A 27,694-nucleotide genomic window follows, 5' to 3' on the forward strand; every position below is an offset into this window, starting at 1 on the left:
GTATATATGCTGTGCATATGCTTATAACGAACTACGGTTATTACGAACTAAAATTAGTGGTCCCTTTGTATTCGTTTTAACCGTAGTTTACTGTATATACGTCACAGAGGAATTCCCTTTTCGCAGATTGTTGAAACTACCATTAGGATATGTATGTAGAAATTCTCCGTGCGCCTTGAAAATAATCAGCGTTTGAAGCAATGCTTGACAACCTTCCAGAACTGGTTTCATGTGATACTCTTTTCAGGGTAAAGCTGCATGCATGCATTATCCCAGTAAAAAGTGGAGAATGTTCATGCAAGTCCAGGAGTTTATAACATAGGGTCACAAGAAATATATCTCAAAACAGTTTCTCCATCTCTTCGGTGTGAAATCCTATTATTTCACTGTAGGAAATACAGGTGTGTAGGTGTTTATCCATATATAATTTTAACCTAGTCAGCTAATGCTATATTTACATACAGGTACACAACAGATACCAAATACCCCATGCTGTCCTCGACAGATACCCAAAACCCCATGCTGTTTTGCAGACTTTAATTGGAGTCCATGGAGTTAGAGACAACTATAAAACAACATCAACCAAGTGAATTGATGGTAAGTTAACATGAACAGCCACATTCCTTCCTCTGTATATGGGGTTGTGTAGATGACCCATCTTAAAGTAGACCCAAGAAACCAAAGTAACATTTCGGTAAAAAAACAAATACCAATGCTGAGAAAAGAATGTAGAAATAAACAGTAGAGTCCCTTACTCCCTGATAAAACATCAAAGTATTTAAGAAAAGTTACGATGTGTGTATGTGTCCAGTGGAATCCTATTAATTTATGGATTCAAATACCAAATGAGAATCAACATGAATTATCTGCTACTACCTGTGAGAAACTATGTCCTGCTTGTCATGATGGATATGTTGTTCAAGTCAAGATGAAGTCATGGAGCGAACACCAGGAAAGACATCTAATCTCAATTCAGAACCAAGTATGCATTTGAACATGCATTACCCATAATTACACCTAGGCCATGGAGGTGCTCAGAAACCTTGCAAAATTACAATACAAGGCAACTGTGGACAGACACTTTTCTATTTTCAAACCATGAAACTGATTATAGGTGTGTATTAAAAACAAAGAACACCCACATTTGTAAGACTGTGTTGCATTACCCACCAGCTACGACAGATTACTTATAGACATATAAAGAAATTGGATGTTCTTTAACTTCTTTGAGCAGTATATGTCAGTATCCCTATCACCAGTTGAGTGGCATAGAATCGTGCTGTTAATTGACAAGTTTGTGGGACACTTGTCAACTGGTTGCAAATGTTCTACCTGACAATGCAAGTTGGTATTCATAATTACAAATAATTTAATTAATAATTGTAGTTTTTCACAACTGAAAGGTCTCCCCTTTACCAGTGGACAATATCTTCTACATAACTTTGACAAATAATTACAAATATCATAATAGCCTCACACAATTCCATACCTGTTTGTTAATGCCTACACAAAGCTTAGTTTTAATTTATATCATAAATCAAACGCCACTATGGCTGGGCACTCCAAACAGGTGCAAGCCTTGTTTATTCTCCATATCAGGGTGGAATGCGGGTCACTCACAAACACAACAGGCTGTGTTGAACACCTGTAATGACCCATCTCTACACAGTTATTCTGCTATGTGGATGTAGAAATAACAGCAGTGAAACAGCTTGTCACTGAATAAATTTTGTTACATGGGGCTTTTAGTTTCTATAGTTACAGACATTATTTAAAATAACCCAAAATTGGGGCAAAAAAGGAATTTGGGAAAAAAGGTTGCCAACTTAATTTTTATCCTTGTTTACAAAGAGCCAAATATATATGCTGTTGTTGTCCTCCATTTATGGACTGCAAATCAAGCAAGAAATTCAAATGACATTTTTAATGGTTAGCATTCATTCATTGCCTTGGGCAGTAGATAGCTTTAATACACATAGAAACATATGGATAAAAATCCCTAACTTTTTCGGTTCACATCTTTGGGACCAGTTGTGGTTGGTCAAGAAGTGTCTACTTTAGATCATGTTATTTTAAGTGAATGTCAAATCTTTCCACACTGACTAAAACAGAGACAAAGCTCGTGTTATCACAGTGTATCCTCAGCCAGAACACTCCATACTTGACAACAAACTCTGCATTTCAACATATTCCAAAATAATTTGTAATGTACCCTGTGGATGTCAAAGAGTTGCAGACTGAACAGTGTACAGCATGTTAAAGTGTCCTTACTGGTTTGTACAGTTTTAGTTTGTTTGTACAGATTACACATATTCAACAAATACACAAGGCTAGAATAAATAATTAGATTTTCCTTAGCACCTACATCAGTGTCCAAAGTACCTTACTTTTCTCTATGCATTCCCTATGGTCCCAGCAAACATTCACAATTCATTGCAATCACATACCTCAATGGTTAATGTCAAGTGTCTTTTACAAAATTAAACAAAGAATTTACTACACTGTAACACTTCGTATGAAAATCGATATAAGGCTGTTTCATGCATGAGGAACTTCGGTTTGGGTGTGTTTGTCATAGAACAGCCTGTAGCCTACTTGTTCTTACCACAGAGAAATGAACAATGGGGTTAAGTTTAAAAAGCTTTATTTTAAATACAAACTTTTTTCTCGATCTGCCAATAGCAGTTTGCAAATGAATGATAGTAAACTTACAAATGCTTTTTGACAGATTTAATTTCCATTGGAAATATACATTTGGGGAATAACATCAAATGGCATAAAAAATAATGCATGTGTTAAGGAAACTAAAATTCTGTATGAAATAATTGCCCATATCACATTCAATTGTCGGAAATGAATATTTGGTAATTTCTTGCTCACTTTCCTGTTGAAAGAGACCAATGAACAATCATTTCAGAAAAATGCTGGTAAGGACGTCCAAACAAATCAATATCCATAAAAAGGGATTCAAAATATTGTTCCTCAAAGTACTCTTAAATTATCTGAACACGGCATCATAACTGTTTATTATACATGCCATATTAAAACTACAATTACAATTGAACAAAATAATTCCATTTTTGGTCCATTCAACATAAAATGTAACATCCCAAACACACCAGTCTGGGTTCAATAAGGGGCATATTTCTTAAGAGGAATTTGTGTCTTTCCTGACAGCCTGTCAATTGAAAATAGTTCAGCTATGAATCATTCATGGACTTCTTCCTACACAGTATTAAGCCAGTGACATTGTACTATATACATGTTTATTTAACCATGCTTCAATGAAATTCATATTGTCCTTCACTTTCTTTAAAGAAGTACATTAACTGAGCAGCTGTATGTTCCAAGAATACTAGCATAACTATTTTCAGTTTTTAATTATCCACTATACAATATACAGTATACTATGGATCATATGAACCTATGTTTATAACTTAATGACATGCATTTACATCAGAGTAAACCAGAGAACTGATTTTCAGTTGGACCTAAAAACAAAACTATAAAACATTGTTAGAATTACTACAAGTTTTAATTGGCAAATTTTGAACTAAAAAACACTACTTTCCTTGTTCTACATACACATGTACACAAACTTAACAAGCATATAGCTACAGGGGGAAATATAGAAATGTGGTTCTTACAAAATATATTTACATGAGAGAAAGACAGTATCTCTCCACTCACTCACCAACCACACAATTAATGTGACCATCCTTTTTGAATTATGGTTGTTTCCATGGTAACTAAAATCCATAATTTGATCATTTAAAGTACTTTGCCTACACATCCTTACACAATGCCAATTCTACAGTAAAGCATACGATTTGTGCACAACTCTTGATTTGTCACTAACATGAACTGTCTGAATTAAATTTAGAATTCCGAGCAATTTTGCATTGTTAAAAACAACCAATCACAGATCTAGTCGCGAAAAACCTCTTCAAATCCTGGATTCAGCTAGCATTCAGCTTGTTCACAGAGACAAGGCTAAGCTTTGGTGTTCGGGGGAATCTTCAAGATTCACACTTGTATAATACATAAATACTGTTTAATTCACATCCACATTTGTTCAGGATTCCCAGAATGCTGGGATGGAGGACATAAATACTCGTCTTGCATGTCAAAAGTATGTTGATTTTGCAAGATGTCCAAAATCTTAAAAATTGTCTAATTGACCCGTCATGTGAATGGCACCATTTTGGACGCTAACGTTAAGTTCAGGCTGAGCACTGTTTAACAATGAGGGATCATGGAAATGTTCTATAGATCCGCACATTCATTATCACTTGTAAGCACTGATTCATTGTTCCTCTCTCCAAGTTGGGAGGACTGAAATGCACTGCATTATTGCACCACATCCATCACAAACCCAGCCTCCCAACTGCCCAGCCTCCGTCGAAACAGGAATAGCCCCGTCCTTTTATTGTCTTTCACCATTTGGTTTTTGGCTAGAACATCACACTACAGATTCATTTGTTCTGGGTGAAAAGATTTTGCAATAGAACTGTTTCCATGAGAGGAAGGTCTTACCAGTCCAGATCCATACCCCTGATGTAATTCCAACTATCACGGTCATGAGGTATTTGATCATGAAAACATTAAAATCTGGCAACGGTTTGGAATTGGCTCTATATGGACAAGGAAAATTATACTTTGAACACACATTAGCATGCCAAGTTACCATCCATTGGTCCCTGAAGGATTGTTCGTAAAAGTAGCATGCTATTACAATTGTTGCTGGCACAGTGTACAGAACTGAAAATATTCCAATTCGCACCATGAGCTTTTCAAGCTTGTCTGTCTTGGTGCCGTCACTCTTCATGATGGTACGAATGCGGAAAAGTGATACAAATCCAGCTAGGAGGAAAGATGTTCCAATAATTAAGTACACAACAAGAGGAGCTAGCACAAATCCTCTGAGAGCATCCACATCAAATATGCCAGTGAAACACACTCCGCTGAGGACGTCTCCGTCCACTTGTCCCATGGCCAAAATGGCAATGGTCTTGATGGCTGGGACAGCCCATGCTGCAAGATGGAAGTACTGAGAGTTTGCTTCAATTGCCTCGTGTCCCCATTTCATCCCTGCTGCCAAAAACCAGGTGAGGGTGAGAATAACCCACCAAATTGAACTTGCCATGCTGAAGAAATACAACATCATGAACAGAATTGTGCAACCTTCTTTCTTGGTTCCTTGAGTAATTATTGGTTCCATTTTCAAAGATGTTTCATCATTAGGTGGATCAAATGGTTCATTACATGACACTTTCTCCCTCAGAGCAAAGCCCACGACATAGGCCAGCGCTACCATGAAGTAGCACCCTGAGAGGAAAATGATAGGCCTCTCTGGATACCGGAATCTCTGCATGTCAATGAGAAATGTCAGCACCGTGAAGAGTGTTGAGGTAAGACAAATACACGACCAAACTCCAATCCACCATCTTGCAAATTCCCGATTGTCAGACTTGAAAAACATATCATGACAGGGAGCTCCACAATCCCGCTCAGGCGGTTGTGTGCCGACTTTTAACCTGTAATCGAAACCTTTTGGTACCTTCAGCCTCAGAGGGCAACGGAATCCCAGATCTCTTGTGACATTATCGTTCTTTTTCCCTGTTGGGTGTCCTCCATTTCCACCAGGGTGAATCGGGTAGTCGGTGCCTGTCGGAGTAGGCTTTGAGGTCTGCTCTGGTTCAGTGTTATTTTCCCCGACACACAAACCCGCAGTGGGGAATTTCTCGCACTTCAAACTCTCGGGCCACTGAAATCCGAATTTGTTCATGAGGCTCTCACATCCAGTCCTTGCCTGGTTGCACAGGGACCGACACGGGGGTATAGCGTCCTCCAGAACGGTACACACCGGAACATACATTGTACACAAAAAGAATTTCAGCTGCTGGCTGCATTGAACTTTGACGAGGGGGAAGAACTGGTGAACTTCTAGTCCTGCATCGTCTTGCTTTTGATGGTTTAACAAGTTCGGCATAATAGTTTCATTATACTGAATGTCTTTGCAGAGAGGTATAGTGATAGGTTCGCACTTGCCGTGAGGCGCCAAAGCCTGGTCTGTGATCCTTGTGTACTGTGACTGCTGACAGTCAACCCGGCCTCCATGTTGAAGCATACAGCATACAAGCAAGACTTCCAACAACAGTTTCTTCAAAGATCGGAACTTCCCCATTTTGGAAAGCACACGGTCGTATTCGGGTAACCTTGAGTGTATCCGAGTGTGGTGTAGGTCGGCTCAATACCTTACCGCCTTCGATTCATGGCAATCGTAAAATCCCCGTTCTCGACGATCTAACTCGCTCCTAGCGAAACATGGCTGCCTTTGTGAGGCCACTTTCAAACAGACAGCTAAGCTCAGCGGTTTCTAGGAGCCCCAAATTCCATATGCCCGTTCTGTGACAAAGGCGTGACTAGTAGTGGGGCAACTGGAAACCGGTGACCTATGATTCACCAATGGAAAGGAGAGCACTGCAGCCAGGATCGCGCTGATTGGCTGAAACCTTTTGAGTGGCTGTTCCATTCTCCTCCAGCGTTAGTAAATGCCATATTTTTCAAGGGCGATTGAATATTATGCGCGGACTATTGACTCCGAAGCAGCGATAATGATTCGCTGCATGCATTCTACCGACACATTAATGAAATGTTGCTGATTCTTCACAAACGTCTAACAAAACTTAAACAGTTTTATACCTCGGGTATATTTGGAGCGTTTTTTGAAAGCACAGCTTGGACGAATATTTCTGCACATGTCATGCATGAATGAATCAGCTGGTACGGGTCATGGTGGTTGATTACTATTTAATCTACCCCACGCACCCCAGTGAACACGTTTTGATGGGACGTGTATTGTCTCGGCGTTCTATACACATCTATTTTCGCCGATTGGGGACGGATGTGCCCTCAATACGCGGTTAACACACAGGTGTAACAACAAACAGTTCCACTGCTGGAAAGACGAACGTCGGGCCTGTGTTCTGTGTTAAACAATTGAAAAAGAAATGTGAAACTGTCAGTGGCTAGTCCCTTAACAGATGTAGCGCCACAGATGTGTCTGTTACTATATGAGACGAAATATTATGAAAATATATAAATAATATATAAGTAACATTCTATTCTTTTGTGCAAAATATTAATATTTCAACTGTCACTGGACATGTTCAATACAACGCAAAAAGCAAATATGTTGAACATTGAAACCAAAACATAACTGTATCTTAATAACGACATACAAAGAATAATTCGTCACAAATTATGGATACAATATTTTTTAAGAATATTTTTCAACAACACTACACTCTCGCAAAAACAATCACTCCTGAAGGGTTTTTACAGGGTTTTTTCTCTTTCGTTGAGAAATTAAATAAGAATTGACCAAAAAAGTAGCTTAATTTAAAATACAAAAGAACTTCATTAAACTGGTAAAAAACAAAAAACAGTGATTATTGGGGGTGTTGTTTAACGCCGCACTCAGCAATATTGAAGCCATATGACAGCGGCTTGCGTGTTAATAATCAAGTCTGGACCAGACAATCCAGTGATTTATATTGTGATCATCGATCAACGCCTGGTTGCATAGGTTGTAGGGTGCTGATTCTAACCCGGATCCCAACGGGGAACAAAACATTCATTAAAAAATCCCTCGAGAACAATCCGCCATGTTAGAAATGCCCGCGTCCTTTATTCCAAGACGCCGGAGCATTTTTTTCATGATTATTATATCACCCATATTTCAGTCAACAGATTAAATGGGATTTACTATGGAATTTCGGTTATTTTGTTGTGGAGCAGTGGTAACCAGTACTCTTAATTGTAATTCACTTGTGAATACGTCAGTTTAATGTTTATAGGGAATGTATACAGGTACCACTCTCTTGTTATGTTATGTTATGTTACGATTATAACAGTACCACTGACTTATCCCCGAGTTTTCAAATGTATAATGTTGACACCTTTTTACTTTTATTATACACGGAGATAGGAATTAAAGCTGTCAACAGGTAAAGCGCCTATTATTGTTCTATTTAAGTCGGTCTCTTTGATCTAGCAAAGCGGCTATCTTCAAAAGCAGTGTTATCAGATAAGGTATTTTTTCTTATTCCCTAATGAAAACATGCGCATTCTTATCAGGATCTACGACCGTTGTATATTTCATTAATAAAATTCTTTATATAAACAGAGCGATATTAGGGTTTTTAATTGCGTCATATTACATAACTGTATAGATACCGGCTTTAAGCTACATGTTGTGTGTTGCAATAAACGTATGCATTGTGTACGTGTGTTATGGGTTTAACTCCTTTTTTATTATATATCTACAGACATATGTAGTTTAATAAAGTGAACAAAGGGATAAAATCATTTGGAAATCATTAAATATGTATAACAAGCTATATCTTGGCTTATTCGAGACTATTATGACAAAGAAATACTACAGTAAACTATACGCTTATAACGAACTGACGGATATAACGAACTAACTTTTTAGTCCTGACTATTTGCTGTAGTTATGCTGTATATATGCTTATAACGAATTACGGTTATAACGAACTAAAATTAGTAGTCCCTTTGAGTTTGTTATAACCGTAGTTTACTGTATATAAAAGGACATCATAATATGCAAGGCCCATACTGTATAGTCTCAATACTATATACGTTTTACGATATTTTTATTACGTATATACGTACATAGAATTGATACTATACGGTATACTATACATTATGGGCCTTTTATTTTATAATGTCATTTTATATAGGAATCTCATGATGCAACTAGGTTTTGAAATTGGTAAAAGCAGGCAACCAAGAATCAAATATACCAATGAAAGTTAAGGACCATCCGATTTTTTCATGTCACTATAGTTTATCTGTCATGACAGATTTACCATAGTAATATGAAAAAGTTGGGTAGTCCTTAACTTCTTTTGAGTAGTATATGTGTGTTTCTTGACTTACATGCACTCTGTGGAACTGGTATTGAGGTCACGTGGGCCCAGAGGGTGCATGTGAAGTGTTGGATGTGTGCAGGGATAAGTGCACAGTTATTATTCAACACTGCAATCATCCCATTAATCCATAAGCATGTGTGTGTTTGACATAACCCGACTGCTAAACGCAGTTGTGCAAGTGTAACCTAAGTGCAAAGGTATTACTACTCTACAATTATCTCATTTAACATATTAACCTTCTCCCAAAAGTCAATTGCTGCATGGATTTATGCGTACATTTAGCACCGGTGGGTTAACTTCTGACCCCAAAATACACCACCCAAAGAGAGGAACAATGTGCAAGAGTCCGCGAACCCGATTCTGGGGGGACAAACCAGTGATTGATATTGTGAGTCCCTATTATCCACGGGGATTTTAGGTATCCTAACTGCCGGACAAATGAACAACTTCATTCTTGGGATGCAAAAAATATCATCATCATCATCATCATCATCATCATCATCATCATCATGAAAGTATACATCCGTTTGTTTGACGGTGGCTAAAATGAAAACAAACAAGAATTTATTTTTCTTTGGTGATGTATGTGACACAGGTATCATTTGAGATGTTACATGCAGCATATCGACCAGGGGAGATCTCGATTAGAATAGATCTTCAGCAACCCATGCTTGTCGTAAGATTTGACTATGGTGATGTAAGGGGCGACGAACGGGATCGGATGGTCATGCTCGCTGACTTTGTTGATGCATGTCATCGTATCCTTATTGCGAGGGTCGATGTTCATGATATCAATGAATGGATTGTGTGGTTCAGAATCGATAATTTACAGAACGCCATCATATAGCTTGATTATTGCTGAGTGCGGCGTAAAACAACAAACAAATAAATATGCATCATATCAAACAGTATCTCACAACGGGCGACTGTTTTCAGCCAAGTAATATTTGTAATTGTTTGGTCAAATCATTTTTTCTTTTACCCGGCAGTTTATATCACATGGTTGGTTATTATCTTTTTATTATTAGAAAAAATCTGTTTTCATACTGTTTTCTCGTGAAAAGAACGGATATTCATCCAAACAAATTGTATCTCCACAGCAATAGGAACTAATGGGATATGTGGTAATTAATCACCGTAGTACACGTACATTGTACCACAGGGAGACATCTGGCACTAATGACTACACACTGTTTCTCAATTCACGCTAATTAGTAGCTAATTGCTAATTACGCTTATTGATACTCACCACTCCAAAGATTAGTCGGGATTAACCGTTAATCTCTCCTTAATCTCACTGCCGAGAAATAACAAAGTCGTGTCTCTTGCAATCACAGCCAGTCGGCAAGAATGGTCGTGTTACCGTGTTTATTTACCTGATTGATCGTGACATGATTTGACAAGCTTGAATCTTGACATTTGAAAATGTTTTTGCAGTGCGACAGGGACAATCCATTAATTGTTGCATAATGAATGATGGTACACCCTCACCAAGTAACGATAATGGTATTTGGCATGTTTTTCCTATACGTGAAAGAAATGCTCTAGCTTGTTTTGGTGTCATCAGTCTGTATAATTTGTATTGTTATTTATTAGTATTATTTAACAATATTGCAACTGATACTTTCCTTGCGTTGTTCAGCAACAGTATTCCAGGTTTCTCCCGGCGTTTCAGCTTAATGTTGGAGGAAAGCCTGAAGTGATGCAGGTACCAAACGTTTACCACTTTGGTGAAACAAACGAACATGGTACTGCCAAACCTAGAAACGTAATCGGGGTGAACCGGGATAAGAACCCACGATTTAAGGATCCTGGTGTGCCCAGGGGACGCAACTCTGCACAGCGAATTGGGGCGCCTTTGACGACTGGGCCATCCGTTAAAACATGATTTGGGCAGAATATGATGTTACATATTGTGTGTATGTTCATATCATTACATTCAAGTTTTGTATATAAAATATAAAGTACAATATCTGGCATAATAAGGCCCATTAGTGACACTTATGAAAACATTTGTAAAACATGTTACCATGAATACACATTGAGTACCCATATTATTGAAAACAGAGATAAATCTAATGGCGTAGCCGTGAGATGCACAGTGCGCATGTAACAGGCCCGAAAGAAGGGTGATTAAAGTCACTGTGATGTCCACACCGAATATTTAGCCTGACAGAATTAATATTTATTGGTATGTGTACGGAAGGAAATAGTGATCTACTCTTACGTAATATATTTTGACAGGGCGGGTTATAATGCCAACAAACAAACAAAAAATACTGGCGAATAATAAAGAAAATACCGGAAATTGCTTCTCGGTTAAAACTGCGCACTGTTAAATATCATTTGGGAGTTCAGTTCAGGTCGATAGCGAACAAATACCGTTGTTAATCACAGATGCTTGAATATCGCCAATTTGAGCCAGTATCGTTATTCCTCGCAGCCTGCTGGCTCACCTACAATCGGCCAGTATTTACCGCTGCTAACAATGGAACGATCTTCTGGAAATAAAACAATGTTTAATTCACTCAAAAAGAACTCCTTGCTTTCCAATTGCCTTTCAGATTACGCGCATCGGGTCAAATTTTATCCTCGCGAAATAACAATAAATTCTGGTTCACAAACACTGCTAAAAGGCGTCTGCACCGAAACAGATCCTTTATCCCCTTTCTACCTAGTAGCAGCTTTGGCGGGGAATCTGCTGTTGATAAAGCCGTTTGAATGACACGAGTATTGGGCTTCTCTTCGCTTCACAGAGCGCAGAGTACCGGCTGTTACGCCAAACGAACAACCGCCCCGGGTAAGGTGTGTTTACGTTTTCAAGTGATAAATGGCGACCCTGTTTGCGATAAGACTCAGTTTGTTTAGGTGTTTATGAGGTTTATAGATCAATAAGCACGGCATTAGATAATACTAGGTCTCAAACCTTTAGTTGATAACAGAAATATTCACTCTTGAGGTATCTTCAGCATGTGAAATGGCTTATATTGGTTTTATCTATAAAATGTTTTCAGCAAGGCCTGAGAGATATATTACATCTTTCAACTGTACTCAAAGCACTGGGAGTTTCGACCGTTATTACTTATGTATACATCTCTGCGAATCTTTTGTATATCCTATTTTGTACAAAATATATGTTCTAGTTACTGAGCCATACGCGTCAAGTTTCTAAAGTAATAAAACATATGTTATTCCCAATTTAGAACGTTTTATTCTCATATGAATATCACATGCTTTTAAATATTAACCATCGAGGGTTCGTGTATTTTATAAACTTTCATTTTCTTTTAGTTTTATGTTGATATTCTGTAATATAATACATTTTAATAAATTAGTTGACTTAAGTACACACAAAGAAAAATAATCTTCCATTAATGTCCAAAAAAATACAACAGTCAGTGTTGTTTTCAACTGGGTAATTCATATATATATAATCTACACCTTTACTTGGAATATACGCAATATAAATTGTATGGTTGAACGATTTATATTTACACACTGCTATGTAAATAATTATACAGAGGATAAGCATCCCCAGCCTCTATAATTTGATATGTATAATAAGCGCATGCCACCCTGGCTACTATCGGAAATATCGTTGGGAGGGCATTGCCAACAATAAATTGTAACAGAAGCTTTTGTACATACACAATGATATGCTAAAGTCTTATAAGACGATAATGACCCCCACTACAAACAAAGGCGTGTGTGTTGTTTTACAGTCCCTGCCCCCTGCCTCCTCGACTAGACAAGCAGGGAGGTACTGCAGGCGCGGGGGTGGGGACTGGCTATTCTGGTCACCAAGGGGGGTCGGGTCAATCGTTTGATGTCGACCCCCATTAAATGATCAGAAATTATAATTCAGCTTAACAGACTTAGGCTAAGTAATCTAGGGAATGCCGGACAATCTATATTGTCGTTCCCAGTATATCTACATACGTCAACTTTGACATTCATGTCTTTAGCTGTCAATCAAATGTTTCCAGGATGCCAATTACGCGCTGTCTATATATGAGAATATCTACGTGTGATGTCCCTGTTGTCTATCATTAAATATCTATAGTGATCATATTTCCCATGGATAGGTCAGTATTTCCCTTTATAATATACAGGAATCGCACGGGTGTATACGTTATGTACATAGGCACGCCCAACTGAAATTAACACTATCGTATTACGGTAGTGAGTTCATTCGCAAAGAGACGAGAAATTGTGATGTCTATCATTAGCCATTCTTCTTTGATAAACCGCATCAACAAAAATGGAAACTAGACATTATCACCCGCTGCCATTGAATATGAAACTATATATCCCAGATACGTTTATTTGATATAACTGATCGCTATTGAAGATGTCTCATAGGCGAGCCGACAATACCCTTGAAGTTTTGAGACGGCGTTAAGCGATACTTTATTAAAGGATGCGTGTTTTACACAAAAGTAAAAATATTACCTGTATCCAGTGCCCAAAGGTAATTATTTTTATTGATGCAGTGCATTTTTCGCTGGGAGGTTCTGGGCCTCCATCTGACCTTCATAATGGGGTATTCACGGCAAGTTTTGAAAGTCGGAAATTTGGAAAACTGAAGGTTTCGGCGGGGAAGTGTGTAAAATGGTTTCTGTCGCCGCCACGACCGGTTATATATTTTCAAAGACAGTGTTTGTTAACATTTTAATATTGTATTTTAATATTGTGTTTCCTCTCGTTTGTGTTTTCGACTGTTACCATGCCGTAACTGTACCATTCAGTAGACGCCGTAACTGTACCATTCAGTAGACGCCGTTACTGTACCATTCAGAAGACGTCGTAACTGTACCATTCAGTAGACGCCGTAACTGTACCATTCAGTCGACGCCGTAATTGTACCATTCAGTAGACGCCGTTACTGTACCATTCAGTAGACGCCGTAACTGTACCATTCAGGAGACGTCGTAACTGTACCATTCAGTAGACGCCGTAGATGTACCATTCAGTGGACGCCGTAGATGTACCATTCAGAAGACGCCGTAACTGTACCATTCAGTCGACGCCGTAACTGTACCATTCAGTAGACGCCTTTACTGTACCATTCAGTAGACGCCGTAACTGTACCATTCAGTAGACGCCATAACTGTACCATTCAGTAGACGCCGTTACTGTACCAATCAGAAGACGCCGTAACTGTACCATTCAGAAGAAGCCGTAGATGTACCATTCAGAAGACGCCGTAACTGTACCATTCAGTAGACGCCGTAACTGTACCATTCAGTAGACGCCGTAACTGTACCATTCAGTCGACGCCGTAACCGTACCATTCAGTAGACGCCGTTACTGTACCATTCAGTAGACGCCGTAACTGTACCATTCAGTAGACGCCGTAACTGTACCATTCAGTAGACGCCGTAACTGTACCATTCAGTAGACGCCGTTACTGTACCATTCAGTAGACGCCGTAACTGTACCATTCAGAAGACGCCGTAGATGTACCATTCAGTAGACGCCGTAGATGTACCATTCAGAAGACGCCGTAACTGTACCATTCAGAAGAGGCCGTTACTGTACCATTCAGAAGAGGCCGTAACTGTACCATTCAGTAGACGCTGTAACCGTACCATTCAGTAGACGCCGTATCTGTACCATTCAGTAGACGCCGTATCTGTATCATTCAGTAGACGCTGTAATCGTACCATTTAGTAGACGACGTAACCGTACCATACAGTAGACGCTGTAACCGTATCATTAAGTAGACGCCATAACTGTATTATTCAGTAGACGTCATTACCGTACCATTTAGTAGACGACGTAACCGTACCATACACTATACGCGGAAACTGTACCAATCAGTATATGCAGTAACTGTACCATTCAGTAGACGACGTAACCGTACTATAAAGTAGACGCTGTAACCGTACCATTCAGAAGACGCCGTAACTGTACCATTCAGTAGGCGATGTAACTGTACCATTCACTAGACAGAGTAACTGTATTATTCAGTAGACGTCGTAACCCTACTATCCAGTAGACGCCGTAACCGTTCCATTCAGTAGACGCCGTAACTGTACCATTCAGTGGTCCCCGTATCCGTACTAGTCCGCTACACGTGTACCCACACGTCAGTCTCATCACGTAAACACCTGAAAAGGCACTGAAGACACTGTAGGCAGTGTGTACATACCATATAGCTATTGTTTAAGTCGTTTGTACAATACTACCGAATCTACGACCGATTATATATTTAAATCAAATTCAATATTCCACGAAAACATTATTTTTTGTGACATTTGAGATGACTCATGCTTTTTGGCGTACATATTCAAGAAGACACATGGTAGTCAAACTGATTGTGCCTTGGTCCGCCTTGTGAAAAAGATCGATTCTCCTCATGGATACAGTTTGTCAAGCTTATTCATATTTAAGTGTTGAAATAATGCTTGTTGTAATCCACTCACTCACTCACTCACTCACCCATCCACCCACTCACTCACTCACAGTATGGTTAGTTGGATGCTCCTCTGCACACCAGCCCTGCTTTCACTGGAAAGGCGTTACATATTGCCCAGCCACCCATCGTCACGGGACGTAATGAGCGAGATGTTTTTTACGATTTTGACACGTAACAGCTCCTCTTCAAACAGAATGACATTGATTATAAGTCTGCTTCTGAGCGGATGGTTAGTCACCTCAAAGATAAAAAATGAAATCCAAACTCGATATTCGCAACAGAAATGAAACCTGACAACTATTATTGACGCTTTTAGACTCTCTAATAAGTTTGATTTCCGATTTTTGTCGCCCCTGTTCATTATGAATTACTACTGGCGCACAGATTCCGAGTTTCTTTCTTGTATCTGATTAGACCGAATCCCTTTCCGTAAATTTCTTTGATTACTTTTTGTTACAATTTTAGCTAATAAAAGCTTGATTCGAGAAAGGTTTCAAATCAGGTTTGATGAAAAAATAAAAACAGCTTGCTATCCCTTTTCGTTGGAAGAGGTTGAAAAACCTACTGGTACAATCAGAAGTGCCCTGGAGGATCACTGAGACCCATGCAATCGATTCCACAAACTCAATTCAAAGATTATCTGAAAATAAGATCGACAATTTGTCAAGCTCGGAACAAAATCATACGCTATCAAATTTGGACGAGAATTTACTTCGATCTGCAGCCATTTGGAGAGGAATAAGAGTCAGCTCGATTAATTTCCCCGGTTAGAACATTGATCGAGTGGCGAGATCAGCTACAGTAGGCTTGAAACCGTCTCCCCAGCATGCACCATTATGTAACCCGGGCCATTCTGAGAGCGACGAGTATTTATCAGTAGCGACGCTTACTTTGTCGATAACCCTTCGACCAGGTCACTAGATTCCACGCACGTACAGAGACCTGGGTTTGAACTCTGATGAAATGAACCCACACAGCGCCTATGCAGGTGAAAATAGGTTTGTAGTTTGTCAATATGCTCCCCGGCTGAACTTCAGGGAAAACACCGGCCGTACGAGAGCTTCTCTCATCTCGCGAGATTACGTCAACTCTCGCGCCACACCAGGTGAAACTTATCTGGAAAGTCGGCTCTTGGTCTGTTTTCAAAAGGCTCACAACTCTCTTTCTGGGGATGAAAGGGCAATCTGGATAAAAGTAAATTGAGGTTTGAAGTGTTGCAATAGATCAAAGGTCTATAAACCGCACGCGCAAAACCGGAAGTTCAAACATGCAGTAATGAGCAGGTTCAAGATGGCAGCGGGAATCAAACGTTTCTAGAACTTTTCAAGTTGTATTAATCTCAATATCCAACAGTCGAGGCTTAGATGTGATATTTTAAAAGTTGTTGGCAACGTAAACAGAAATCAATGACACCCGTTTCCTTCAGTGATATACCATCCAGACATGCCATAAATCACTCTTATGTTGGAGGTAACAGGTTTTTCTTGGGTCTCACACTTACTTAGATAGTGTAAACAATTTTCTTTGATTTCTACTGCGGAATGTATAAACATTTATCGCAGTAATTAACGTGTTTAATCTATACTACTAATGGCATGCTTTGCTTACAAACACAGTTTAATAGATAGATTTACGTGTATATGTATAAACGTTTCAGTATATCACAACGCTGGCGTCGGATGGTGATTGGATGGGTAAAGTGTCTCTTTTTCATCCAACAGTAAGTGGGTACCCGGTAGTATGACATGGTCATGTGAACAGAAAATTTGGGGTGAGGATTCTACATTGGAATGAATCTTAATCGGGGTAATAATATGGCATGCGCTATGAGCTCACCTGGACAAAATCTAGCTATGTAAGTAGAAAACTATTATCATTAATAATAATAAACCATGACGATAACGAACTGATTATAACATATTTCTCTTTTCGTCGTTTCGTAATTGAATCCTAGATTTGGCGGTCACCTATACCAGCCATCCTTGGTTTGCCTCTATGACATTTGACAGGTTGTCCTCGACAATACTTGTGTATGTAACTCTAATTTCCGGGGGCATGGGTGGCCCAGTCGTCTAAGGTGCCGCGATTCGCTGTGCAGAGTTGCCATAAACCTATGATTGTGGGTTCGAATCCCGGTTCGCCCCGATTATGTTTCTAGGTTTGTCAGCACCATACCCGTGCTCGTGGGTTTCACCGAAGTGGTAAACGCCTGAGACCTGCATTACTTCGGGCTTTCCTTCCACATTGAGATGACAAGCCGTGATATAACTGCAATACTCCAGCTCTATGACGGCGGTCTATAAATATTCGAGTCTGGACCAGACAGTCCAGTGATTGACATCATGAGCATCGATCCATGCAATTGAGATACGATGGCATGCGTCAACCAAGTCAGCGAGCCTGACCACCCGATCCCGTTAGTCGCCTCTTAGGACAAGCATATGACCTGCCCCTCGTTCTCTTCGTATCCTGTTCTCTACTCGGCAGCCCAAATACATCCCTTTTAGCTCTGAAATTAAGACTTTAGGGTTCTCTCATGGTGTTTTTTGTATTTAACTGTATATACAACTTTATTTCAGGGACTATTATATTAGTCTACTTCTCCGATGCTACAAGTCAAGAATGTCTTGACACTATGAGAGCTTTTCATTCGGTTACATCTGTAACAGAGAAACGATATCGAAATCCTCCCTTGAAATTTTCTGATGCGATGAAAATCTAACAATGATTGAGTGTTTGCATGGCATTGGGAAGTCCCTATTATCAGAGAATATGCCTGCCCCTCGGGGTGGCGTGAAGCTATCACAGTTATCGCCTACTTCTATTAACAAGATAGCAATAATCTGTTTTGCCTTTTAGCTACAATCGTCCTAAAAAAATACGAATTTTCTTTTTTCGCTTTTAATTTGACAGCCTGTTTCCATTTTATTCCCGATTTTTACAATAATTGGACGTGGACATTCTACAGGAGGCTTTTCGGTGTGAAAACTACGGCTCAAGATCAGCAGAAAAATATAATGACGAAAAAATGAATAAATGCATTGAATTTGTTCTTCGAAATGTTTCAAATCGGGAGATAAAGAACGTTGCAATAAGCGCATTACTAAACTGCTGATTGCACTAAGCGACAAAGCGTTGCCAACGTCGCCTCGCCCAGAGGGTCGTTACACCTCTTGTGCCTCTGACACTAGCTTGGGTTTTTAAAGAATAAAATGAATCCAGTTGGAAGGAGTTTATTTTTAGACGCCATCAGCAATGAACAGCGCTCGGAGTATTACGTCGGTCGATGAAGCTTCATTTTCACAGATTTTTCAAAGTGCGTAGAGGTCACGTGTGTTCAGACTTTTTCACGTCAACGGGTTGTTGGTGTGAATGGTTTTATGAAACTACCTCTGCACGTACACAGGTCCCTTTTTTATTCCGAATATTTTGGAGCGGCATTAGAATCAATTTGATTGTATTACTATGGATGCGGAGATATCTAGTCAGTGACATTTGATGTTGTACATTGGGATTTGCGCAAATGTTTTTGTTTACTTGGTACAGTATTCCGCGGAGGCTTCTCAAACAATGCGTGAACGCCATGGCATGTGTCTTCATCTTTGACGGATACTGACATACAATAAACACGCACAATCAAGCAGAAAACATCAGACATGATGTGTTTTTGTGCTTAAGTCAATCTCGAAACACATCGAATGAGATTCGAATCCGAACAAGAGCATTGTTGTGTTTGATAACCTCATAGCTAAACACACAGAACAATTAATTTCATTTTGGTGGCCATTTTGTCAAATATTACCAAAATTCGATTATGCCATTTCAAAGTGTTTAAGTATATATTTTGTACTTTAGAATACAGGAACGTCCTTAACAAAGCACATATTATTAAGTATTAGATCCTCGAAACAGCTTCATACATTCGGGAAGGACATTTTAACAAAGGTGAACGATTTCATGGAAAACTCAAGCCTGCTTGTGAAAAAATCCGCACAACTTGTTTCGAAATGTAGCGTGTTGAGATTGCCATTGACAATCTCACGATGCCAAAAAACTGCTTCCAACCTCAAACCAGGCATCCTCGGTACAGCATACTGGCTCATTCACAAACCTCACGATACCATCACCAGTTGTCCAAATGTCGGACCGTTATATGCAAAGCCACCTGCACGACTTCAGCATTGTTTCGTAATTTGTTTACGAAATATTTCGAATTACACAGCTCCATTTTGTCATCAGGCTGTTTGTTTAACAGAAAAATAAAACAATATTTACACTTCCGGTTTTGTGTTGGTAGAGCCCTGGTATGTTTACCTGTTTGGGCAAAAAATCGTTTGCAAAATGGAGGACACAATATTGGTACGACCCGTGTGCTTGTCAGGCTGAAGATGCTGATTGTTTTTGATGTTTGTTTATTGTTAAGACAATAGCCAACTGCCACTGTTGTGACGTTTTCATTACACACCGCAGCATATGTTGACTTGTAGGGCCCTTGCCAGCTAATAAACCGCTGCCTAGGCTTGTTTGGATGGACACACTGTGTGGAAATGTGACTGACGTAATTTTGGGAAAATAAACAAATTTGTGTTTTAATCAAGGTAATTATGTTAGGAGCCATGTTGGGTATACAGCGAGTTTATTTTTAGCTGACATTTACTAAATAGATCGATTCGATGAACTTTAGAAGTGACATTTTCAAATAATTTCATAAAACGGGTTTCCTTGAAGAAATGAGTCAACGGAATATTGACATGTGAGGCTGAATCAGTACAAGGGTCTCGCCCGGGATGGTTTTAGCAATACTTCACCAATGTCACGACAGGGGACACCATAAATGGGCTTTACACAGTGTACCCATGTCGGGAATCGAACCAAGGTCTTCGGCGCGAAGAGCGAACGCTTTAACCACTGGGCTACTCCGCTGCCCGAAAGACGTACGAGTGACCAGAGAACGTGTTATGCTTCTGGAACATTCTAAACAGCCACAAATGTAAATGTTATGGTTAAACACCAAATATAACTGGTTCATAGTTACAGGATAACAGCTCCTCCGTTACTGTAGAAAATGACCAACCAGGGTGTGAAAATTTTCACCGCGTCTTAATGCAGAAATGTAATGTTCCACCGAGGAGGTCCTTTGTTGACATGGGCGCGCACCAGAGGAACAAAATATGACACGTCAACGCCAGAGAATAACTAGACTTCATTATCTGCTGAAACAGATTCCATTGAGCGTAAAAGGCAAATTAGTTGTCAAAATTATTTGATTGGATCACTAAAAATCAGTGATGGCACCAGGTGTCCAAGAACACAGAGGCAGATATTAGATGATAAGGTTTCTAAAAGAAACTTGTTAAACTAGTAAAAGAATGAATTTCAACAAGAACCTGATGAATGAGACTGAATCCAAATACTTTACAAGCCGTTGTCTGTTACTTAAAGAACGACGTACGATTGTGACCAAGAATTAATACCAACCAGCGCACCCATGAAGATCCGGGTCAGTATAGGTCTTCGACGACCCATGCTTGCCGCAAGAGGTTGCTGGCTTGGTTGATACATGTCATTGTTTCCCAATTGCGTGGCTCGATGCTCATAATGTCAATCACTGGAGTGTCTGGTCAAGACTCGATTATTTACAGACCATCATATAGCTGGAATATTGCTGAGCGTGGCGTTAAACAACAAACAAACAAAACCATGGATTGCGTCGGATTGTTGCAGACAAATACACCGTCTCGAATACATGAACACAAATGCAGACGTCAGCACTGTCAACTTTGATGTTTCAGTGCGTCATTTCTAGAGAATATGCATACACAAACATATAATGAAGAGAAATAAGTTAATTCTGCTTCGTGCCATTGTATGTCAGTAAATACAGATAATTCCCTCAAAACGTGGCATCTGTCATCAGCGACCTTTCCACAGTTTCCGGAATCGTGACACATGTGATGTCGTAGATTAACATCTAGTCTCTGAAATGAACTAGTTTACAAAAACAAACAGTTCCTAATTTTTAGTTATTAAATAAAATAAAAAGGACCCCATAGACTTTCTTCATTTTCAGATACTGCAGTAATCTAGACTTGCAAAATATATATAGACTTGCATGGGCTCTAATTGTTAGTGTTACCATTAATAAGGTATATTAGATACATATTTCACTGTCTAATAACTACTAGAGGCAAGTATGTTCGTTGTGAGTGAGTAAGTGGGGTTTTGCGCCGCTTTCCACCTATATCACGGCCGGGTTACTAGAAATAAGCTTATGACACATTGTTCTGATGTTGGGAATTGAACCTGGATTCTCGACTTGACGAGCCAACGTTTTAACCACGAGACTAATCCAATTAAAAGTCCTTACCTGTGCATTATAAATGTGAATCGCATTCAAACGTCTGACCATGGTCTTCAAAGCAGGGCATTGTTGGGCACCAGCATATCTACAAGAACTAATCACCATCTTCAAGCCAAACAGGGGTCTTCGGTCAGAGGATCAATTACAGCTTACAGTTCCAAGAACATCCAAGACCTATAGCGACAGAGCTTCCAGAAAGCTGGACCTGTTCTGTGGAAATCCCTTCCATTGGCCATCAGAAACCAAGACAATCTAAACTCATTCAAGACACAACTCAAAACCTATCTGTTTGCACAAGCCAATGACTAAAATCGCCTTTGATCACAAGTTTTGAATGGACTCTGTATCAATGAATAATTTAGATATATTAAATAATTTATACAAGGTACACATATTATGTAAATAATAGCAACAAAACTCTTTACCTAATCATAAGAATCTCAGCTGAAAGCCTTCATCTGGAAGTAGCAAAGCGTGGAACTCAGATAACGATCAGCTATAGCGTATAGGTGTCACTTTCGATGTGAACAGTGACATGGCCACTTGTTTGATCTCGACGCTCTGTAAACAGTTAACTCTCAAGACACTGCAGTAAATACCAAGCAATAGAAATTCGTATCCATCTTCAAATTCATTTTCGCGAACAACTGGTTCCATCAATGATGTACATATAATATTCATATAAATTTCACCATTATTTTGACTTTTATACCCCGAGTCTGTTTCGGCAGGTAATCGAGAGTGATTATTCTTTGGCGTTGATTTCTTTTCTATATATAAGTGGCATATCCTGGATGATCTTCATTCATTTACCATCAAATCTGTTAGTCCTTGCCTAAATTTTCTCAAACAATTTCGAATATTTTTTACATCTTCAATAAATACTGTTCCGTCTGTAATAGGCTGCTGAACACTAACTACTATTTCTTAGACCTGAAAACATACTGATTGATATGTCTCGAAATTGTCTTAGAAATAATCGACTTCATCAGAACATTGCGTGGACGGTATGAACACCAATAATATGACATTGGCCCTAAAATAGCAACAATAAAGGCGACAATTGGTCCATATTTCAAATTTTTATTAAATAAAAAATATCACGAACCACCAGAACAGCTACACATTCGCCAACGTAAATTTATAAATGTCATCTTTCATGTCTCTTTTCATATATTGTTTTTTTAACTCGGATGTTTTGTATTTGAGATTGGTATTTCATTGCCTCCAACTTCGACCAAAATAGCACCACAATGTGAAGCCCTGCATTGATCTACACATTGTTTTGTCACATGGAAACGCGTTGTTACAGAACTTAGATCACTCTCCTTCAATATTGATCATATTCCACATAGATTCAGATTGAGTGTATATTGTGTGTTAAAGAGATGATCGCAAACACCATACGCAGTGAAAAGATGGCGTTTGCTATACTCAAACATCACCACGTGCGTATTTATCCTTGATATTCACAGGGGCGGTCGGGTAGCCTAGTGGTTAAAGCGTTCGCTCGTCACGCCGAAGACCCGGGTTCGATTCCCGACATGGGTACAATGTGTGAAGCCCATTTGTGGTGTCCCCCGCCGTGATATTGCTGGAATATTGCTAAAAGCGGCGTTAAACCATACTCACTCACTCACTCACTTGATATTCACAACTCACACAAAGAAATATTAATTGGATATATTATCTGCGTGTTATTCGTACAGCGTAAATTACGTCACAGGGGGGTCAGATGGATAAACTGACGGGGAAAGGATACACTTGAAAATTGGATTTGACCAAACGAGTACAAACTTTATCAAAATGTTATCAGGAAGTAAACAGTCGCTGAAATAGTGAGACTTGGGGTCCAAAACATAACTATGGTATCCGTATGAAATCTATCACCATCGAATAGCCATTTTTGGTTTGTTTCGTTTTTAGCCACCATCAAATATGGGTGCTTCGCCGGTAGTGCAACTGTGTGCCATGCCATGCTATGTCCAGTCGTGGGTTATGACTTATTATGTAAGTATAATTAGTTTTGTGTCAACACACGCACACAGTTGCTGGCCAATCCTCGAATTAAGCACAGCAAGAGTCAGTTGACGTGCGTGCGTCAACGGTGCACACGGTAAGTCAACATAGACGGCACCAAGTTTGATGTTGTCGTCTGCCAGTGACCTGTATACAGCGCCACCTGACGTTTATTTTAGCCAGTCGTCGAGGTCGATGGCTGTCCTGTCTCTCACGGTGTATACACAGACATGGGGAAACAAGGGGGTACCTTCAAACACATCAAATATCAACAAGCCAAGACTCGCGTAGTATGTAACATGTTTATTAACCGTCTAGAACACGGAACGTTTCACATATTCAGCCTTTGTTATTAGGGGTCATACAAAAGTCTGGGACTACATGTGGGTAAGGGACGTCTCCGTGGTCTAGCGGACAGAAGGTGTGCCCGAGAGCGAAAGGTCGGTGGTTCGATCCCAGCCGCTTCGTACAAAAGGAAATGATGTAAAAAAAATGATACTTTGTGTTGCCCTGCCTGGTGGTTGGTATTGCGGGATCACAACAAGGCTCGGGGACAGTATAATGTGCTTGATGTACCCAAGTTAAACTGTTGATGGTATCTCAGTGGGCTAACTCTATAAAACCGGCATTAGTCCGAATTAGTACAAGCAGACACACAAACACCCGCATGCGCACGCACACACACATTCACGCACGCGCGAGCGCAACGCATTGTAGCGAGAATGGCAAGGGGTGCTTGATAAAACATGATCATAAAAAATCACCCTGATCCATGTTGATCTCTACGTTCTTGGTTTTTTTCAAGAATAAAATATCATTTCTTCCTGTACCATCACTAGTAATTAAAGTCATTGTTGACGTTGCAATGATATACTTTCTCAGAAGTAGTAGTAGTGGTGGCAGCAGTAGTGGTAGTAGTAGTAGTAGTAGTAGTAGTAGTAGTAGTAGTAGTAGTAGTAGTAGTAGTAGTAGTAGTAGTAGTAGCAGCAGCAGTAGTAGTAGTAGGAGTAGTAGTATTGCTGGTGGAAGTAGTAGTAGTGGTAGTAGTAGTGTAGGTAGCAGTAGTAGTAGTAGTAGTAGTAGTAGTATTGCTGGTGGAGGTAGTAGTAGTGGTAGTAGTAGTGGTGGTAGCAGTAGTAGTAGTAGTAGTAGCAGCAGCAGCAGCAGCAGCAGCAGAAGTAGCATTAGTAGTAGTAGTAGTAGTATTGCTGATGGAAGTAGTAGTAGTAGTAGTAGTAGTGGTGGTAGCAGTAGTAGTAGTAGTAGCAGCAGCAGCAGCAGCAGCAGCAGCAGAAGTAGCAGTAGTAGTAGTAGTAGTAGTATTGCTGATGGAAGTAGTAGTAGTAGTGGTAGTAGTAGTGGTAGCAGTAGTAGAAGTAGTAGTAGTAGTAGTAGTAGTAGTAGAAGTAGTAGTAGTAGTAGTAGTGGAAGTAGTAGTAGTGGTAGCAGTAGTAGAAGTAGTAGTGGTAGTAGTAGTAGTAGTAGTAGTAGTAGTAGTAGTAGTATTGCTGATGGAAGTAGTAGTAGTGGTAGTAGTAGTGGTGGTAGCAGTAGTAGCAGTAGTAGAAGTAGTAGTAGTAGTAGTAGTAGTAGTAGTAGTAGTATTGCTGATGGAAGTAGTAGTAGTGGTAGTAGTAGTGGTAGTAGTAGTAGTAGTAGTAGTATTGCTGATGGAAGTAGTAGTAGTGGTAGTAGTAGTGGTAGTAGTAGTAGTAGTAGTAGTAGTAGTAGTAGTAGTAGTAGTAGATGTAGTAGCACTGGTGGTGGTAGTGGTAGTAGACGTATCGGTTGTAAAATAATACCAGTATAAAGTAGAACGTACATACAAGTCTACACACAACATTATCGGGCAGTTACTGGTTGGTTGCTGAAGGTAAGTTGTGGCCATCTACAACGGCCTTTATGTTTCAGTAGGGATTACCTTACTATTTCTAGTGAGACCACGTGGCAAGACACCGTGTCAGCTGACTGTGGCATGTTTATCAGTTTAGAAAAAAAACACCCCTGGAATGGACAAAGTCATGAATCCAGATATAATGATTTGTGATTATTAATACCCAGTTAATAACTTTTTTCTTGGAATTTCAACCAACTGAGCAAAGATGTAACTATCGGTACTCGCCGTCAATCAAATTGTAACCTAGCTACAAGCCAAATTGCCAATAAACCGGCAGATGGTCATGTCCTACATAATACATGGCATCAGATAAATTAATTTTGATTTCGCAACGTAATCTTGTCTTGAACGGTATTTTTGTTGTTGACGTGTTGCTATGATACCCCATTGTTTATGTTATTTCAGATAACCAGGCCCATTTCCACGTTCTGCAGCAGTTCGATGTATTCATTAACCGACTCGTGCATTAACACGTATGCTTGGATCGAGGACACGTGTCAAGTGGTTTAAGCACATAGTGATTACTGTTTGTTTTGTCTCAGTTACCTGTCGGATTGCAGTATGTGCATGAAAACAGCACATGATATTAAACGACAGAGCATTAGTTCCTTATTTGACGTGACTTAAAACCTCTTTGCAGCCTCTAGATGCAGCAACAACGGTTCTCTAATGAATGGCAAACAGAAGTCAAAGAGCTGTAAAAGCACCGTTACTTGACTGTCAATTTCAGCTTCAACACCACATCAAAGCATGCTTGTAAAAACACAGGTATACGGTAGTGTTTACCGGGGCTAAAACGTTATTTGTTTACGTGCTCATTGGGGTGGGACACTCTCATTCCGTTCGTTTTTCGGCCGCATTTTGTACTGATCAAACCATTCTGGTGTCTACTACTTTCTGGAGTGGGCCACAGGTCCGAACCATTTCTGGTAATTGGATTGCGCGCGGCCTTAGACCTCTCGAGTTGGTCTCGCGCGTTCACGGCGTCACGTGACATGACCAATCACGCCAGGGAGAGATTAACGACGAGAAAAATCTAAATTTAACGAAAGAAATCCGATAAATACCCCGCCTCTCCAGAGCGATCGATAACGAACTGACACTGCCACGCTCCGAGATCACGGCACCGGTATATACAGAATGTGGGTTAATTATAAAAGTCGGCATTGATATCATAATTCCAACTATTCCGGACAGAGGTTGGTAATCCACTGCCTGTGAAGGTCATTGCTTCAGAATAGTTTTAGAATAAAATTGTTTAGGTCAGAAGATTTAGATTAAATCTGAAATCCGTTTATGTCCGAGAAGAAAGCATTTCAATACATAAATACAATTAATAAGCAAAAAATGCATTATACTACTTATTTTTAATGTTCATACAGATTAAATGAAGGCTGAAGGTGAACTGTCAAAATTATCTCAATTATAGCGTGTGTGCGTAAGAACGTGCGTGTGTGTGTGTGTGTGGTGTATGTATGTGTTTGTGTGTTGTGATGTGTGTGTGTTTGTGTCCGTGTGCTGCCATAGGCCTATGTTCACTGTGTGGTGTGTATGTTTGTGTGATGTGATGTGTGTGTTTGTAAATGTGTGTCTGTGCGCGTGCGTGTGTCCCTGTCTGTGTGCGTCTGCAGTCCCATGCACAGTCATCAAACTAAGCACAAGTCGCCTCTTACGACAAGCATGGGTTACTATAGACCAGTTCTAACCCGGATCTTCACGGGTCTATTGTTATGATGATAGCCGGGTGTTGTCACGTGGCCTGGGTTCGATTCCCAACATAGGTACAATGCGTGAAGCCTACTCCCTGTGTCCCCCTGCTGTGATGTTGCTGGAATATTGCTAAAAGCGGCATAAAACCAGAATCCGAAAATCGTGGGTTCGAATCCCACATTCGCCCTTATTATGAGTGTTGATCTGCACCATGCCCTAGCGCATGGATTTAACCAAAGTGGCAAACGTCTGTGTGATGCATATTTTGGGGCGTTGCTCCCGCATTAAATTGACACGCCGTGATATAACTGGAATACGAGGAGGCG

At 39.8% G+C, this 27,694-nt stretch overlaps 1 protein-coding gene across 1 annotated transcript; it reads right to left on the reverse strand.

Annotated features, from left to right (window-relative positions):
- Nucleotides 1-2,627: 2,627 nt before the first annotated feature.
- LOC124134689 (frizzled-2-like) lies at nucleotides 2,628-6,381 on the reverse strand. The gene has a single exon (XM_046499702.2). It carries the CDS (start codon nucleotides 6,185-6,187, stop codon nucleotides 4,463-4,465), a length of 1,725 nt encoding a protein of 574 aa, XP_046355658.1. The 5' UTR covers nucleotides 6,188-6,381; the 3' UTR covers nucleotides 2,628-4,462.
- Between the last annotated feature and the right edge of the window lie 21,313 nt (nucleotides 6,382-27,694).

The sequence above is a fragment of the Haliotis rufescens genome, unplaced genomic scaffold (genome assembly GCF_023055435.1).
Source record: "Haliotis rufescens isolate VD_foot unplaced genomic scaffold, xgHalRufe1.0.p SCAF_4, whole genome shotgun sequence".
NCBI lineage: Eukaryota > Metazoa > Mollusca > Gastropoda > Lepetellida > Haliotidae > Haliotis > Haliotis rufescens.